Below are 18,377 nucleotides of genomic sequence, written 5' to 3'. Positions count from 1 at the left end.
ACGATGATTAAAGACGAAACAAAACAAAATACTTGTATTCTTTACGCACCCCACATCAGGCTCCTTTCTTACCAGCACATATTTGCATTTTTAACTGGGGCTGCAAGAAGCATTTTTTCAGCAGGACGGGTTGGGCGACATACTTGGCAAGGGCTGGCTGTGTGTGTCACAAAGGGTGGAGCTAGGTCCTATGGAACCAGAGCTCGAGGAGGTTAAATCAGGTCAAGTGTTGACTAGCGCATCGCATCGCACCTCAGCCATGGCAAAGTGCGAATCATTTGGCAACCCGCAGGTTCTTCGGCCTGCCATATGTACTGACTGAAATTCCTAAAAGCTAAAAGCACCTTAGATAGGGTGCTTTCTACATGCCCTGTCAATTTCCTTCACTCCGGTACTGGGAGCTACCAACCCTTCCTCAGTCGTGTGGCACCCTGGGACGTAGAAAACTCTGAACGCATCCAGCAGAAGCAAAGAGAGGAAGGCAGCCTCTGCAGCCCTGCTGGGCTTGCTGGTTGGTTCTGTCAACTTGACACAAGCTAAGGTCACCTGGGAAGAGGGAACCAGAGAGGAGTTAGGTGCCTCCATTAGGCTGGCCTGTAGGCAAGGCTGTAGGGCATTTTCTTGATTAATGATTGGCGTGGGAGGGCCCAGCCTACTATGGGCGGAGCTAACCCCTAGAAAGGTGGTACTGGGAAGACTGGGAGCTGTGAGCTTCAGTTCCTGCCCTGACTTTCTTAAATGACCTGAAATAAACCTCTTTCCCCAACTAGTTGCTTTTGGTCATGGTCATTATCATTACGAGAGAAAGCAAACTGGGACACCAGCTGGTTTTTTTTGTAAGATTGGTTTTTAAAAAGGTATTTTGCATAACAAAATAAAAACAGGGTTCATCTCCTCTAATTTGGAAAAGGCCCATACTAAGGAGTCTAAGTGTCACGAACCCATGATGGGTTGGAAAGAACACTGTGTGCATCCACACTTGAATCCTGAAAGCACTGTTCTGACAGACAGACAGCCACATCACGGGCTGGAGGAACAGCCCAGATATGAAATACTTCCCTAGAAAGCATGGGCTTCCGTCCCCAGCAACACAAACGTGTAAAGTTTAAATTAAGATTTAAATTGAAAATTAAAAACTAAAAAAGCCAGATGCTGGGAGTCTGGACAGCTATTTGATGTCTTCTCGTTGTTTTGAGTTCAAGTACAACAGAGCCCCCCCCTCGCCCCCCCCCCGATTTCCTAAATGGCGACAGGAGACAGGAAACCAACCCAGAAAGTAGCAGAGGCAGCTCAGAGAGCCCCAACACCAAAGCAGCTCAGTTACTCTCTCAGAGGACCCAACATGTAGTCACGTGATCGATCGGACGCTGTTGGAGCTGGCTCCCCCAATTTCCTCTCCAGCCCTTGTTGCTTGACTACAAAGCATGATACTCATCCAGGCTTTCTCGCCTGGTGTTGACTCAGACCTGACGGCAAGTTTCTCTCAGACATTCAGGCAGGGTACTTACCTCATCTCCGTGCATATTCGCCACGTATTTGAATTCTGGAATCCCGACTCTGTGTTCCTTTGGGGTCTGCCCCACAACGAGAACCCACAGGTTTCTACCTTCACAGGGAAGAAGGAAAGAAAAAATAAATTATCTCATAAAATGGCAAATGAACTCTGGGAGAATAGGAAGAGAGGGCGGGGCCCTTCTCCCTCCTGGCGACTTTACAATTTCACTGCCTGTGACTAACGTTTTCACGTTTCAAATGCTCGTTATTCAGAGTGAAAAGAAACTCAACCTAATAGAAACATTTCTTATTCTAGAATATAATTGAAAGGATCAGCGGACTAGGTTACACTGATCTTATTTTCAAAGCGTTTATATACACTGTTCTGGGATCGGAGCATGGGGACAGTCTTGCTAAAACATACAATTATATATCGAAATCACAATTGATGGTTGCCTGGAAGGGTGTCATGTAAGTTAAAAAAAAAAACCTAAGTAAAACCAGAAAGAACAACAAAACTTGTAATTCAGGAGGGAGATTATGTTTTAAGTAACAAATCGTAGGTCTTGTATTCAAGCGCTGATGTGACAGACCCTGGCTGTACCTTCTGTGTTCTGTTTTTCCAGTGGTGGGGAATTCAGCCCAAGGCTCTGCACCCCAGCCATGCATGTGCTGTTTCGTGTGGTCCATTGAGGCCTGTCTCCTCTTACTCTTTTTGTGGCAATTTCTTAAAGTTTTGTTAATTTTATGTGTATGAGTGTTTGTTTGCATGTATGTATGTATGTATGTATGTATGTATGTATGTATGTATGTATATATGTATACCTCTTGTCTGTCTGGTGCCGGAGGAAGTCAGAGGAAGGTTTTGGACTCCTGGAACAGGAGTTAGAGATGATTGTGAACTGCCATGTGCATGCTGGGAATTGAACCCCAGTCCTCTGGAAGAACAATGAGTGTTCTTAACTACTGAGCCATCTCTCCAGCCCCTCTCTTTGGTGTTTTGAGCCTAGCCTGGCCTCCAACTAACAAGCCTTCTTTCTACCTAGGCCTCCAAAGTACCGGGGTGACAGGTAGACCTGCCATGCCTGGCACTGGTTGTGCCTTTGATACTGTTGAGTTCTGTGCCCAACCTAACAGTGCCAAGGAAAGCCTGCAAGTCCCTTTCAGCCACAGACTGCTGCAAGTCAGGCAAGCAGGGGTAGAAACAAGGTCACTGAGACCGTGCTTGGGGCACATTACAGTGGGTGCTCAGCTTTACAGAATCTTAAATGTTTTCTTGTCATGAGCCACTGAGATGGACTGCCAACCAAACTTTACAACAGAGATAATAGTATGCAGTCTTCTATGATCACACAGCCAAATAAGAGGCTGTGATCTGATTCCCAGAGTGAAGAGTTGAATCCTGTGGCCTGGTTGACTCCAATTCTAGTATTCCTCCTACCAACAAAAGACTTGTCTTGGGGGCTGGAGAAGATGGCTCAGCGGTTAAGAGCACTGACTGCTCTTCCAAAGGTCCTGAGTTCAAATCTCAGCAACCACATGGTGGCTCACAACCATCTGTAATAGAATCTGATGCCCTCTTCTGGTGTGTCTGAAGACAGCTACAATGTATTCATATAAATAAAATAAATAAATCTTAAAAAAATGTAAATGTAAATGAAATAAATACCTTTTTAAAAAAAAAAAAGACTTGTCTTTCAAGAGGCTTAATTTCCAAGCTGGTGACAAAGTTAAGAAGTCAAGCCAGGCACAGTGGTGCATGGTTGAAATCTTAGCACTCAGGAGATCGAGGCAGGAGAATTGCCATGAGTTCAAGGACAGTCTGAGCTACATAAGCAAGTACCAGACAAGCCAAGTTCATATAGCCAAACACTGCCTTAATACTCTTAAGCCCAAATTAAGAAATTACTTTTGATTTTAAAATCATCTAGCTCTTTTAATGCAGTCTCAGAGACTGATACACACACACACACACACACACACACACACACACTTCACATATGTGTGATAACTGTGCTATGTGTAGAGTTTCAGAGCCTAGGAAAGGAGTTTAATAGCAACAAATGGGCTAATGGGTGTCTGCATATTTCCAGCTCTGTCTTCAGTCAGGGACAGGTAGGGGCTGAGGGACGGGACACTCAAGGTCCTGAGGGGCCGAGGGGGAGGAAACACACACTGGACTCATCGTTTTCAGCATTTATTCATAATTAATTGGAATAACACTTTGGGAGCTCTGTCTCGACAGGGCAATGCTTTCAACTCAGCAAAACTGCAAGGATCCTTAGACAACACCTAGTAGCTAATTAATAGTTCCCACCCTATGTACAGTTCTCTCAATCTCGTGGGTTTTTTTTTTTGAGTCTGCCCGTCTCTGCCTCCCAGGTGCTGGGATTAAAGGCGTGCACCACCATGCCCAGCTATTTTCCTCTTGTTTTCAGAATTCTTCTCCTTTCATTTGCTCATTCACATTCATTCATCCATCCATTCACTCAATCAAGTTGTTGAAGGCCACTCTATCCAGTCACCTAACCTAACTCAGAGTATACAAGTAAGTCATGATCTACGTCATGGGCGGGGGGGTACTAGGAATTAAGTCCAACATGCTAAGCCTGTGTTCTCCTATTGACTTATGCCTGCAGCCCCTACATTTTTGATCTAGTGAAGAGAGTAATATGTAAATACAATCCCACCTACGTGGCCTATATAACAATAGAGAGGTGTGTAGGGTCCTGTTGTTTGTGGGGAATCAAAGAAGAAAGGGTTAACTTCTCCCTGCAGGAAACTGTAACACTCTACAGAGGTGGGGCTCCACATAGGTGACTTCCAAACAGGCTTCTATAGGAACAGGATTCTATAGGATGGCTGAGTTTGCTGTGTGGAGACGGACATTCTCCATTCTGGGCCAGAAATCAGTTAACCAAAATCCTCCCCCTGCCCCCCACTGTACCAACCCTGGTCACATGGAACTTCAGTCCTACAAAGTTAAAACATTGTTATGGGAAACAAAGTTTTTTTTAATGGGCTGCTAATCATGATTCTTTGAGTTTGTTCTGGGAAATGCTTTTTCGTAATTATTCATGTTTTCCAAGCCAGATAATTACAGATTTGTATTGCGCATATATAGCCTTGTTCCTTTCTGTCAAAGAGAGAAGAATCAACATCCTCTCAACAACATATTTGTCGGCTGCTGTTCATGATTTCAAGTCTACAGCTGCCGGCGGGTCACATGCAGGATGGCAGATGACAACAGACTTCTATTGAAATGGAACCCCAATATTACTTAGTTTGGGGGTGGGGGGGAAGACAAGCCAGTCAAGCATAAAAGCAATAAAATACCGTGGGAAACTCAATCCCCCCTTAGCATGGGTGACCTCAGAGTGAACTGTAAGATAAGAAGCTGACCTTGAGTGACTTCAGTGGCACCAATGGAGACCAAAACCAAGCAGTCTCCTGAAGAATGCACAACACTGTTGGAAGCGAGGGCCCTCTTGAAGGGCTTCAGCCACCCTCTCCACCATCACCCGCCCTCTAGCTTGGACTCAAGTAAGCAAGCAGAAGACAAAACATTCGCTTTTAACCGTATCGTTGCCAAGGTAAGAACTCATTTAAGCAAGATCGTTATTTTCCCTGTAAAACTGGAACTGCTTTTATCCCCCCAAAGTTCTAGCTAATAATAACCGGTGTGCTCAAGAGATCTGAAGCTAGGCAGGCAAGAGAGTAAAAGTGATTGCTCTGTGAGTCTGACCTGATCAATCTTGGCGCGCAAGGTGGGAAGGAACAACCAAATCTTTCTCTTTACCACCAAGCAAATGAAACCTGGATTCAAGGGATTTCTTGGTTTCTATTCTCTATTTTTCCCAGGCTCTGTGGTATTTGCTTTGGTGTCCCCAGCCCCCTCTCACTTTGGGCCTGCAGGCAACCTTCCTGACTTCCACCCGGAAGTGCTCTGGTGCTGTGGAACCAGGGATGGCTCTGCTTGCAGGGCCTGGATGACCCTAGTTCCATGTGTGCTGTTCTTGGCATAGTAGGGCAACCACTAGATTGCCTCTTTTCCAACACTGATAACTCCACAAAAAGGAATTCTATGAAATTTCTTCCAAAAAATTACTTCACAGATATTGCACCTCAGAGTTTACACACATGTGCACGAACACAGTCACACACACACACACACACACACACACACACACACACACACACACACGAACTGGACAGCAAAGACGCTAGCTAACCTACAGATATGAGACCAAGTTGCAAGCAGCTGTCTTGACAAAGTCAGTGAAGCTGCTGGCTGGGTGGAACCAACTCGCTTGTGAATCCTGATATGAACTTCGAAATAAAATCAGACACAATGTTCATGGTGCAAACAATCACCCTGCACACAGCTTCACTTTCACCTTTGCTCCCTCACAAGTGTTTGTAGCTGTCTCTCGCGAGCCTGGCATCAGGTCAGCTGAGACAGATGCGAGCCGCTAACTGACCCCAGTGTTCGGAAACACACTCAAGTCTGTTTCACACACCGCTCCCATCATTGAATAAAACGATGTCACTGTGACTTGGGGGAGTAGTCACAGAGACTGGATTATAAAAGCCACTTGCTTTATCTACCATGGATCCTATAGCGTTAGGAGAGGGCCCCATCCTTCAACAGCATACTGGGCTACCAAGGTTCTGCTCCTTCCTGCCTTGAGTATCCCACTCGGTGCCACAAACCACAGTCTTTGTTACGTGTTGCTCTCTGAATGTTGCTCTGTTGCATTCTGTATAGCCAGAATGCATGGATAGCATGACCATTGTGGCCAGCTTCCACTCAAGGCTCAAGAAAAACTCCCTTTCCACTTAACCTCCTCGTCTTTCCTGCTGTCTCCGCTCCTTTCTTTCCCATCTCCTCCCTTCCCACCATTTTAAGTTTTGAAACAGGCTTTCTCTGTGTAGCCCTGGCTGGCCTAGAACTTGCTCTGTATTGATTGAATTTGGGGCAACCATTCTTCCTTAGTACAGTCCTGGCACATACACTGTAATAGAGGATCAATAAATACTTGCTGAATACAGACAAGCGACTCAATTAACAAACAAATCAGGGGAGGTCCGCTAGAGCTGAGGTCACACCCTGCTCAGAAATTAGGTGGTGGATTTTCTCTTTTTGGGTTTTTTTCCCCCCCATTATGATGGAAACCCCTGTGACCTGCCAACAACGTGCCCACTGGGATGGGCTCTGGAAGGAAGTCAATTTCCTAGATCAGTTCCAGAGTAGATGAACCTTCTTGGAGTACTTCTATAAAAGAAAGTGCCAAAGTCCAAAGCACACATCTGGTTTCAGGTTAGACTCTGCCAGCTGAAGGATGGGGTTTCATCTGCTCCCACTATCTGTCCCCATGGGTGGAATGTTTTTGTATCAGACCAGAGGAACATCAAAGCTGGGCTCCATTTTATTTCTTGCTGAACAGGTGATAAGGTGGTTTGGAGAATTTTCATTCCTAAATGATAGGCCTTTCCTTTTTTTTTTTTTTTTGTTTTTTCGAGACAGGGTTTCTCTGTATAGCCCGTGGCTGTCCTGGAACTCACTTTGTAGACCAGGCTGGCCTCGAACTCAGAAATCCACCTGCCCCTGCCTCCTGAGTGCTGGGATTAAAGGCACACGCCACCACACCCGGCAGCCTTTCCATTTTTATTTATGTTTTTTTTAAAAAAAAACAAAACTAGATGTCAAATCCAGGGCTTTGTGAGTGCTCTACCGACAAGTGGTTAGTTAGTAGCAAGAATCCTACCTCTGAGCTACTCCTCCATCCTGACTGGACATTTCTAATTGAAGAAGGCAAAGAGAGGGGATGAATTGGCTTGGGGTGCATCTCCTTTTCCTGATTTCAATGTGGTTAAGACCCCTAGCACACAGGAGAGCGTATCAGTGAGAGGCAACCCAAACAAGATCCCGTCTTCTTCACCTTGTGATCTTCTCCCCCCATCCGCTTTGCTCTCCTCCTACACACAGCAAACAGAAAAGTATACACGTAAAACAAGATTTTAGGGGTTGGAGAGATGGCTCAGCAGTTAAGAGCACTGACTGCTCTTCTGGAGATCCTGAGTTCAAATCCCAGCAACCACATGGTGACTCACAACCACCTGTAATTAGGTCTGATGTCCTCTTCTGGTGTGTCTGAAGTCAGCTACATGTGTACTTACATGTAATAAGTAACTAAATCTTTAAAACAACAACAAAGTTTTCAAAAACTAGACACAAAATCGTCACATCAACCATCATAATTTCTCTTTTATTTTTTCCTAGCCTTTTTTTTCCCTTCACATAGAGACAGGAAACTTGTTTTTAAATCCCCAAAGCTTAAAAAAAAATCTCTAGAGGTCTCATACTATAAAAAGCCCAATTTCCCTTATTGGTCCCTTGGGTGAGAGATAACATAATCTGCCTGTCTTTTTTTTTTTTTTTTTTTTTGGTTTTTCGAGACAGGGTTTCCTGGAACTCACTCTGTAGACCAGGCTGGCCTCGAACTCAGAAATCCGCCTGCCNGGAACTCACTCTGTAGACCAGGCTGGCCTCGAACTCAGAAATCCGCCTGCCTCTGCCTCCCGAGTGCTGGGATTAAAGGCATGCGCCACCACGCCCGGCTCCTGCCTGTCTTTTTTAAAGGACAGGTCAGTAATAATAATGAGAAGTTGGAACAACTTCTTGAAGTGCAAACAAGTATGTAAAGAGATTTCTTAATTGTCCCTTTGAATTTTTTTGGTGCTGGGGTTGAATCCAGGACCTCACATATGCTAAGCACACGCTGGACCACACATGCCTGACACCGCCAGCCTCTTGGATTTGAAAAGATCCATGGGGAACGCTACAATGTATCGTCCTTTGGGAGTTCTCTTTTATACAGCAGAAGCATTCTGTTTCAGTGATGTCAGGCAGGTCGGATCCAGGATGTACTAACCAACCTGCCTCCAAAGATACAACATAAAGGACAATGGGCGGCCGAGAAACAGCTTTAAGATAATGGTAGTGATTGACTGGTGGTCAAGATATTAAGCTAGTTAACAGTGGTCACTATGCAGCTCAGGGCTCCAAAGGACCAGGTCCTGTCCTGACCCACAGGACTAGGGTCGTTACTGTCTGATCAGACCTCTTATTTTTTAAAAGAGTATATGCTTAAAAATAAACCAACAAACTTCTTTTTATTTTTTATTTATTTATTTTTTTGAGACAGGGTTTCTCTGTATAGCCCTGGCTGTCCTGGAACTCACTGTGTAGACCAGGCTGGCCTCGAACTCAGAAATTCACCTGCCTCTGCCTCCCGAGTGCTGGGATTAAAGGCGTGCGCCACCACACCCGGCCAAACTTCTTTTTAAATTAAAGCAATTACATCATTTTTCTTCTTCTGCTTCTTCAGAACGTCTAAGCCCTCCTCACCGTATTTTATCTCAAATCCATGGCCTCTTTTTCTTTGATATTATAATCCTACCATGCTTATATGTATATCGTTTCACTTGATATGTATACCACATCACTTGGTATTAGATAACCGACAGGGGCTCCTCCCTAGGAAGACTATTTTTCTCATTCTCAGCCTTCTTAGGTTGCCTGTAGTTCCTTGTCCATCAGTGCTGTTCAGTGAGGTTCCTCCCTCCCAAGTTCGCCTGTCTATTGGTGTCATCCTTGTCTAGGTCTTATCTAGGCAACCATATTGCCGAGATTTCATGGGTACTGTTTCCCATCTCACAGCAGGTTTCTCATTCCTCCAGCTCTTACAATCTTTCTGTCCCCCTCTTCTTCAATGATTCCCAAACCTTGCATGCAGGAGTTGCCATAGAGATGTACTGGGGCTGGGCACCACAGGCTCCCGTGTTCTCTGCACTCTGATTGGTTGTGGTTTTCTGTAACGGTCTCCGTCTGTTGCAAAGTGGAGTGTGTTTGATGATGCATGGCTTCCTTGCCAGTTCTGACTACAATCTCAACTGTTTGGTTTGACGACTGCTTGTGTTCTGTTCTGTTGAATTCTTCTCTTGGGGGGATCGCAAGAACTGAGAGACTACCGTGGAAGCTGAGATCAGAAGGAACTGGGGAATCTCCCCCCACCCCCATGGCAGTGATGTCGTGGTCCTTCTAGTTTGGCTGGTGTTCCTCTCTTCTCTCTCTCTCCCTCCCCCATCTCTCTCATTACTATAGTGAGGGACAGAGACTTGCACGCCACAGTGCGTGAACATGCAGAGGTTATGGGCAACCGTGTGGGGGTGGTCTCCCTTCACCTTTCATGGGACCCAGAGGTGGAGCTCTGGTTTCTAGGCTCACAGGGCAAGTCCCTTTACCTGCTGAGCCATCTCACCAGCTGCCCACTGGCGTTCTTATTTCAGACCGGTGTCTATAGGTGCAAACTGTTCTAATTTATGATTAGGTTCATTTCGAGCCACTTAATCCTCCCCTGAAAAAGTGTGTATTCGGGGTCTGCCTATCCTTGTTGATATTTTTATTAGAAGAACTTTAACTTGCAAGTTTCCGTGGAAGCTGCTCTGGAGAGGAACCTGACTATTCTTGGGTTCCTCCTTCCTGAGTTTGGGCCATAAAGTCTTTCACTCTAAGGTCAGGCAAGCCAGAGTCTTGAATGAAGGCTGGTGAACTTCCAGAACAAGCAGGGAGTCTAAAGTTGCCAAGATGAGGCTCCTTTAAGGACCAACCTAGGACATTCGATGGATTAAGAAAGATGGACCTTTTTTTGTTTGTTTTTCTGGATTGTGTTTGCAGTGCTGAGGAAGGAACCTCATGTGCATTTGAGGTAAGCACCCCATCACTGAGCCACACCCCATCACTGAGCCACGCCCTATCACTGAGCCACATCCCATCACTAAGCCACGCCCCATCACGGAGCCACACCCATCACTGAGCCACACCCCATCACTGAGCCACGCCCCATCACTGAGCCACATCCCATCACTAGGCCACGCCCCATCACGGAGCCACACCCCATCACTGAGCCACACCCCATCATTGAGCCACACCCCACCACTGAGCCACGCCCCATCACAGAGCCACACCCCACCACTGAGCCACACCCCATCACTGAGCCACACCCCATCACTGAGCCACACCCCATCACTGAGCCACATCTCCATCACTGAGCCACATCTCCATCCTTGTTTGTTTTCGAGACAACAAACTGTCATTGTGCAGCTCAGATTGGCCTGGTCCCCGGAACCCTCGTGCCTCTCCCCACAGTGCTGAGGTTATAGGCATCCACCATCGTGTCTTGTGCCCTTCTTACATCTTGATCTCTAAGCAGATCACTTGTTTGGTAAGTACGTGCAACCTGTATCAGGGTGGCACGCCATCTGCCTCCAAACAGCTTCTTTGATCCCTTAGATCCTGCGCAGTTAGTTAGGCACGGCATGTTCCTGAATGAGGTGCACTGGATCTAAACCTGCACTGCCAGCCTCGAGAACCTGCTGTCACTTGTGAGCCATGTGACGTGCGGCAAGACACTTCGTCTCCTTGATCACTTTCCTTATCTATGTTGGGGGATGAAGAGAATTGGTACTTCACGGAGTTGTGCTACTTCACCTCATCCTCCTGAGCCTGGAAACATTGCGAGTGAGCTGTCCTTAGCGTGCTTGAGGCTGTGAGTTTGAGTCCCAGCATCACACAACCCAGCAACTATAACAAATGCAGCAAAACCACAGTAAGCATGAGCTTGTTAAAAGACAAACCTCAGGGCTGGAGAGATGGCTCAGCGGTTAAGAGCACTGACTGCTCTTCCAGGGGTCCTGAGTTCAAATCCCAGCAACCACATGGTAGCTTGAAATCATCGGTGATTCAATGCCCTCTTCTGGTACATCTGAAGACAGTGTACTCATATGCATAAAACAAATAAATAGGCTCTCCTGTATAGTGCCTCAGAGCAATTAATGCAAGGTATCCAGTATAAACAGCGCCTGAATCATGTGATGGAGACCTTGGCCAGCAGTCAGTGGAGCCACGCATGCCAAAGGAAATCTGCCCTTCAGCTTGAATAGACCAACACTCACGGAAGTCCACAAGAAGGAAAATAGAGGGGGCTGTTCTTTAAGAAAAGTGTTCTTCCAAAGGCCTAACAAAACAAATATTGCAAGATATTTCACACCCCTTGGTCAACTGAGTTTACACTTTAAACTCATTTCCATAATTTCCAGGGCGTGATGCCCAGCCTAGAAGAGGTGAGCACACATCACCAGGAGGGCGGGGCCAGAAGATAAGTCTGTGTTGGGCCACTAACCACAAACGTCTTACAACACTTTCTCACCTGGCCTGCTTCTGAAGCGATTGAGGTGACCTTGCAGATTTAGTGATCTCAGTGCTAATGAGGCGGGAAGCTGAAGCCGAGAGCTTGTAGATAGGAGGTGGCTCATTAGGAACTATTAGGAAAGTTGGGTCAATATGAACTGGTCAACGAGGACACAGAGCAAAGGGATTGTCCCAGATTATGAGGCTGGAGAGATGGCTCATGGGGTAAGAACACTGCCTGCTTTTCCAGAGGACATCTATTCCCAAGACCCACATGGCTACTCAAGACTGTCTGAACTCCGATTCCAGGGCATCCAACACCCTCTTCTGGCCTCCACAGGGCACACACATAGGAGTACACGGACATACATATAGGCAAATACCCATAAAATTAAAAAAAATAATCCTGACAGAAAGTTTCAAAAGCACGGTTAGAACCACACAAAACCTTAATAATGCAGGATGCTGTTTGTTATTATTGAACTGTTATATTTTGTTTCTTACTTTAAAGATGATACATTGTGACTAGGTAGAAGCTACGTTTAGAAGGAGACATGTGCTAAAGTATTTAAGGGGATGCACACACTATTTACTGCTTCTAATAAATAATTCAGCAAAATCAATAAAGCTCAGCCAAGCAGTGGTGGCTCCCACCTTTAATCTCAGCATGGCAGAGGCAGAGAAGCAGAGAGGCAGAGAGAGGCAGAGAGGCAGAGAGAGAGGAAGAGAGGCAGAGAGGCAGAGAGAGAGGAAGAGAGGCAGAGAGGCAGAGAGAGAGGAAGAGAGGCAGAGAGAGAGGAAGAGAGGCAGAGAGGCAGAGAGAGAGGAAGAGAGGCAGAGAGNGAGGAAGAGAGGCAGAGAGGCAGAGAGAGAGGAAGAGAGGCAGAGAGAGAGGAAGAGAGGCAGAGAGGCAGAGAGAGAGGAAGAGAGGCAGAGAGGCAGAGAGAGAGGAAGAGAGGCAGAGAGGCAGAGAGACAGAGAGGCAGAGAGAGAGACAGAGAGGCAGAGAGGCAGAGAGGCAGAGGCAGATCTCTGAGTTTGAGGCCTCCTGCTTTACCGAGTGAGTTTCTAGACAACCAAGGCTACACAGAGAAAACCTGTCTCAAAAAAAACAAAAAAACAAAAAAACAAAAAAACCCAAAAACAAAAACAAAAAAACAAAAAACAAAAAAACAAAAAAAAATCAATAGAACTCATAAGAGACAAATAGATTTGACAAAAAAATATTAGCATGGGGTGGGTCTGTGTGACATTCGGTATTTTTGCCTTTTTTCCTATAGGGCTGAAACATAAACAAAAGGTTTGAGGAATCATGACAGAGAAAAGATGGGAGAATATACATGCCTAGGCCACGTCTGATAATCCAGGACACAGAAAGAACTCTGGAGACTTGACATGAAGAAATCCAATCACTCGGCAGGTGTGGTGGCACATTCCTATGAATCCCAGACCTTGGGGTCAGAGACAAGAAGATCAGGAGCTTGAGACAGCTCCTCAGCACACAGGAAACTTGAAATCCTGGACTGCATGAGACCATGTTCGATGCTTTGAATATGTTTGAATATGCTTGGCCCAGGGAGTGGCCCTGTTGAAGTAGGTGTTGAAGTAGGTGTGTCACTGTGGGTGTGGGCTTTAGGACCCTAGTCCTAGCTGCCTGGAAGCCAGTCTTCTCCTAGCAGCCTTCAGGTGAAGATGTAGAACTCAGATCCTCCTGCACCATGCTTGCCTGGATGCTGCCATGCTTCCCACCTTGATGATAATGGACTGAACCTCTGAACCTATAAGCCAGCCCCAGTTAAGTGCTGTCCTTATAAGAGTTGCCTTGGTCACAGTGTCTGTTTACATCAGTAAAACTCTAACTAAGACACTATGTCTCAAAATAAAGCACATGGCTAGCAAGTGGGTCAAAGACATTGTAGATACCTCACCAAGGAAATTACACAAAGGCCAGGTGATTAATATAAGAATTAAGAGAACCCTGTGCCACTAGTGGGGCAATCCCAGCCTCTTGGAGACTAAAGTGGGAGGATCCGTTGATCCCAGGAGCTTGAGACTGGTCTGGGCCACATAGCATGATCCCTATTTCAAAAACCAAGGCACAACAAAATACAAATAATAACAACAAGAACAGTAAAAAGGAGTTGGCTAAGTCTAGGTGCTGGCCAGCTCTGTCATGACCTCCCACATCTCCCTCCAAATGTGGCTTCTGACGAGGGGAAAATGTAAGTGCTGTCTACTCTGTGGTTGATACTTTCACTCTCGTGTGTGACAGGGCTTCGCGTTACCACCCGCCACAGTCACCTTTCTCAGGACAAAGAGCTCGAGGCTTTGGAAACAAAGTATGAACGTCATCAATGACTTCCCCATCCCACAGAAGCACCAGGCTCAACACAAAGCCACTGCTTTCTGGAGAGTCTGAGTTTAGTTTCCTTTGTGTTCGTAAGAGCTTGGATACTTGCCTCCATCTGTAATGAACTTCCCTAAACATCCTGGACAAAACTCAAACTGACTTTGGTAGTGACCGATCAGACGGAAACTTCAGTGACACCGGCATCAACCTGCAATTGCGGCTTTTGCTCTGTACGTTTAACGGAGCAATGCTGCATGCCAAGGCCAAGTTGAACCATCGGCAGGAAGACCCAAGGTGGCATGAGCCACCCCCACAGAGGATTTAAGGGCAGAAAATCTGCCAGGCCCAACTCGGTAGCTTCATCGTGTGATGAGTTGTATCCTCAGATCGGCTTCTGCCTTACAATGTGTCGAGAAACGCCATCTCAGGAGGGAGATGCAGGCGGGCGGTTGCTGTCAGCCAGCTGAGCGCTCCCGCCCACTCAAGCATATCTTATCTCCATCTGAGCTTGTACTCGTTTAATTAACAACTCACACCCGTCAATTTCACAAAGGACAGGAGGCGGCTTGGTCATGCGGCACCCTGCTCACTGGCAGGCTATGCTCAAGAAAGAGTGGGCCCCGAGCCAGATCTATGGCCTACTATTGACTAAGTCAATGGTCTAAGTCAGGCCTCTGGGATGATAAAGAAACTGTGGTAGTAAGTCCCCCAAATCATAAGGAGCCATTTCAGACACACTCTTCACTTGATTGTAGCCAAAAGGCCGAGAAGCGATTCCAGACACACTCTTAAACCATGCTAGATTCTTTAATCACAGGCTAAGGGAGTCCTGGTTTATGTCAAACTCACTGGCATAATCAAGACTTTTATTATTGTGGTACAAAGTCTCACTATGCAGCCTAGACAGGCCAGACTCATGGTGTAGACCAGGCTGGTCTTGAACTCATGATTTCTCTGACTCTTCCTCCTGCAATCACAGGTGTGTGCCACCATGCCTGGTTCAGTCACAACTTTGTACTGTCCCTTGCAGTCCTTGGTGGCCAGCCTTTATCCCCTCACAGTGACTCTTGGCCTCAGTGAAGTAGAAGAGATCTGTGGGCCTGGGTCACAATCAGGCTGTCTTCGTCGCCTTACCGAACCACTCAACCAAATGGTGGCCTGCAAGGATGGGGCAGATTCTTGGGCAGGGGCAGGCAGGAGGATCTGTTGGGGTTTTCTCGTGGCTCTCCAAGTTAGCAGTGGTCCCCAACTGCATTCCTAATAGAGCAATGCCTGTTGTGATGGTTTGTATATGCTCGGCTCAGGGAATAGCACTATTAGGAGGTGTGGCCTTGTTGGAGTAGGTGTGTCACTGTGGGTGTGGGCTTTAAGACCCTCATCCTAGCTGCCTAGAAGTCAGTATTCTGCTAGCAGCCTTCAGGTGAAGATGTAGAACTCTCAGCTCCTCTTGCACCATGCCTGCCTGGATGCTGCCATGTTCTTGCCTTGATGATACTGGACTGAACCTCTGAACCTGTAAGCCAGCCCCAAGTAAATGTTGTCCTTATAAGATTTGCCTTGGTCATGGTGTCTGTACACAGTAGTCAAACCCTAACTGAGATACATGGAGACACACCCAAGCATCATGCAGAAAGAGACCAGCTCTAAAAAAAAAAAAACAGAGATAAGGTATTATTCAAGCCACCATCCATCCAACATGCATCTAAGTGGGCATGAAGAGTCATGAAGAGGCCCGGAGGGAAGACTGAGAAGCAGTCCCACCACAGCTTTTGCATTTACGTGTAATGTGAGGGAGGCAAGTGGATGAAGGCCAATGTGATAGCCGTACACGCTTGATTCTCTCTAACACAATCCGATAGAATTGTCAGACCTGGCTTGTGTTTGAAAGATGGGGAGGTCTTAAAACATCTCTCATGGGTTGGCATGAAGAGGAGTCCAAGAAATCCGCTTGCAGGCATTTTTATGTAGGGCTTCTGCACTGTGATGCAATTACCTTTCAAAGCATGAGTGAAATGATACTTGAACAGATATTCTGTAATGTGGGCTCAGTCTTTCTCAGAGGGTTCTCTGCTTACCCGGCCCTGTGTCTAGTCAGGGGCAAGCAGCTGGGTGGTAGTTTCAGTCAGCAGCAGCTGCGTGGGTTAATTGATTTTATTAAGTTGGTTGTGGAGGAGGGATATGTTGGAGGTACTCGAGGCGAATGGGAATGATCGTATTTCATGTTTGAAATTCTCTAGGAATAAATTTTAAAAACTGATAATTCAAAATATATCCCGGAGAAACGAAATTTCTAATCTGCCTTTGAGAGGGATTTTTTTTTTGGGGGGGGGGTGTTTCGAGACAGGGTTTCTCTGTATAGCCCTGGGGCTGTCCTGGAACTCACTTTGTAGACCAGGCTGACCTCGAACTCAGAAATCCGCCTGCCTCTGCCTCCCAAGTGCTGGGATTAAAGGCATGCACCACCATGCCCGACTTGAGAGGCAGAATTAGTGTAATACGCCAAGACCCGAAAATTTACACTTTGCCTATTTAATGTATACAAGTGTCCATTTTAAGAAAATAAATTTAACTTGCGTGTTAAGAAAAAGAGGTTGACGGAGCTAACGTTCCAAGGGCCTGGCACACGCAGCGCTGAGCAAATTTGTTGGTTGTATAGATTGACCAGGGCCTCCAAACTCAGTGTCACAGACACTGAGGGTCACAGCGTCCAATGTCAGAGGAAGAAAGGAAGGGTGGTTGGGCAAATGAGAGTCGGACTCAACCACCTTTAGAGCATCACCCATCCAGCTCCTGTCCGCTTGTTATTCATGCTTCTGCTACAGGACACTATCTTTCTAGAATCTAAAGAAAATATCAGCTAACATGTTTAAAGACTCTCACAGGTCTTGCTTTTTCCAGGCAGAATGAATGGAAGCAGACAGAGTTAACCAGGGCTGGGATATTTTTTCGAATAGGGTATTATCTCAAGTTCACCTTTGTCCAGGTGATGGACTGAAAGCCTGGAGCCATTACAACCTCAATCTACTGCTTAGACCACAGCCTCATACCCCATCCTTTCCCCTCTTCTCCCCCCAGACAGCATGCCTTATCCTTTCTCTCTCCTAGACACCGTTTCTTGCATTTCTTTTCAAACTCCTGATGGTTCTTTCTGTGTATGAAAGTCACAGATACTTGAGAATGTGAACATTCATATAAGTATATGCTATGGGATGTGAAATCTGCTGACACACCACGCTAAGAGATTCCAGATGGACTTAGGCAGTAAAACGAAGCTATAAAAACACCGGACTATGTTTATGACCTTGGGGTGAAGGTGACTTCTTAAAACGATACACGGAAGGTAATAGCTTACAGAAAAAGCCTGCTGAACGGGACCTTCTGCAAGTCAGAAAGCCTACACAGGGCAAAAAATATTACAAAACAAAATCCAGTAGACAAGCCACAGAATAGATGAAAATATCTGCTGCATTTGTTACAGAGGGCGGAAGAAAGCCTACAGGTTAGTACACAAATGAGGGAAATCACAAGAAAATGGACACAGGCAACAGACTGAAGGCTAGGTCCTCAAGGGTAGTAACTGCGCATGTCCTGTTGCTGGATAATGAGAAAACTCACCCACTCTCAATTTCAGTCATAAAAACGGCATTTTAAAGTGGAGGGATTTTTATTCCTAAAATGGGGAAAGGTTCAAGTGTTAGTTAGGATGTGGGACAAATGTACATGCTCACATTGTGCTCAGAGCACAAGCGCATGTCCTTACATCAAGGATCTACCAAGTGAGTGTACAATGCATGCACAGGGTTTCTAATTTAGAGATGCCCACCCTGTGACATTAAGGAGCACCCATGCTTGTTCAAAGGTCCCCATCACAGCATCCATCTGAAATATCTAAGAGCTGTAAACAATCTGAATGCTCAGCACTGTGGGATAGTTAAATAGCTCATGATAGAAATCACAGAGCAGAGTAATTACAGAGCAGTTTAGAATAATGAGATTGGTTATCTGCTGACCAAGACCAGGGGAAGGGGCAGGCTTCACAGTGGTTATTGTTAGGAGCCCCACAAGAACACCAAGCTACACAACCATAACACGTACACAGAGGACCAAGGTCAGACACATGCAGGATACCTGATCTCTGTGAGCAGTTGTTCGTTAGTTGATTCTGTGGGCCATGTCCTTGACCCCTCTAAGCCTCAGTGTTTGGTCAGCAAGAGGTTATCTTACATTTTTCTCTTAACTTGCTCTTGTCCCCACCTTCAGTACACAGGGCAAAGCTTTCTC

General features: G+C 46.1%; 1 protein-coding gene across 1 annotated transcript in view; it reads right to left on the bottom strand.

The window, feature by feature from the left end:
- Cpm (carboxypeptidase M) overlaps positions 1 to 18,377 on the bottom strand; it is a 50,853-nt gene that overhangs the window by 19,776 nt on the left and 12,700 nt on the right. The window contains exon 3 of the mRNA XM_021175295.2: positions 1,509 to 1,606. Within this exon, the coding sequence (XP_021030954.1) occupies positions 1,509 to 1,606 (98 nt within the window). The remainder of the gene's footprint in view (positions 1 to 1,508; positions 1,607 to 18,377) is intronic.

The sequence above is a fragment of the Mus caroli genome, chromosome 10 (genome assembly GCF_900094665.2).
Source record: "Mus caroli chromosome 10, CAROLI_EIJ_v1.1, whole genome shotgun sequence".
NCBI lineage: Eukaryota > Metazoa > Chordata > Mammalia > Rodentia > Muridae > Mus > Mus caroli.
This window is presented reverse-complemented; position numbering and strand designations above follow the sequence as displayed.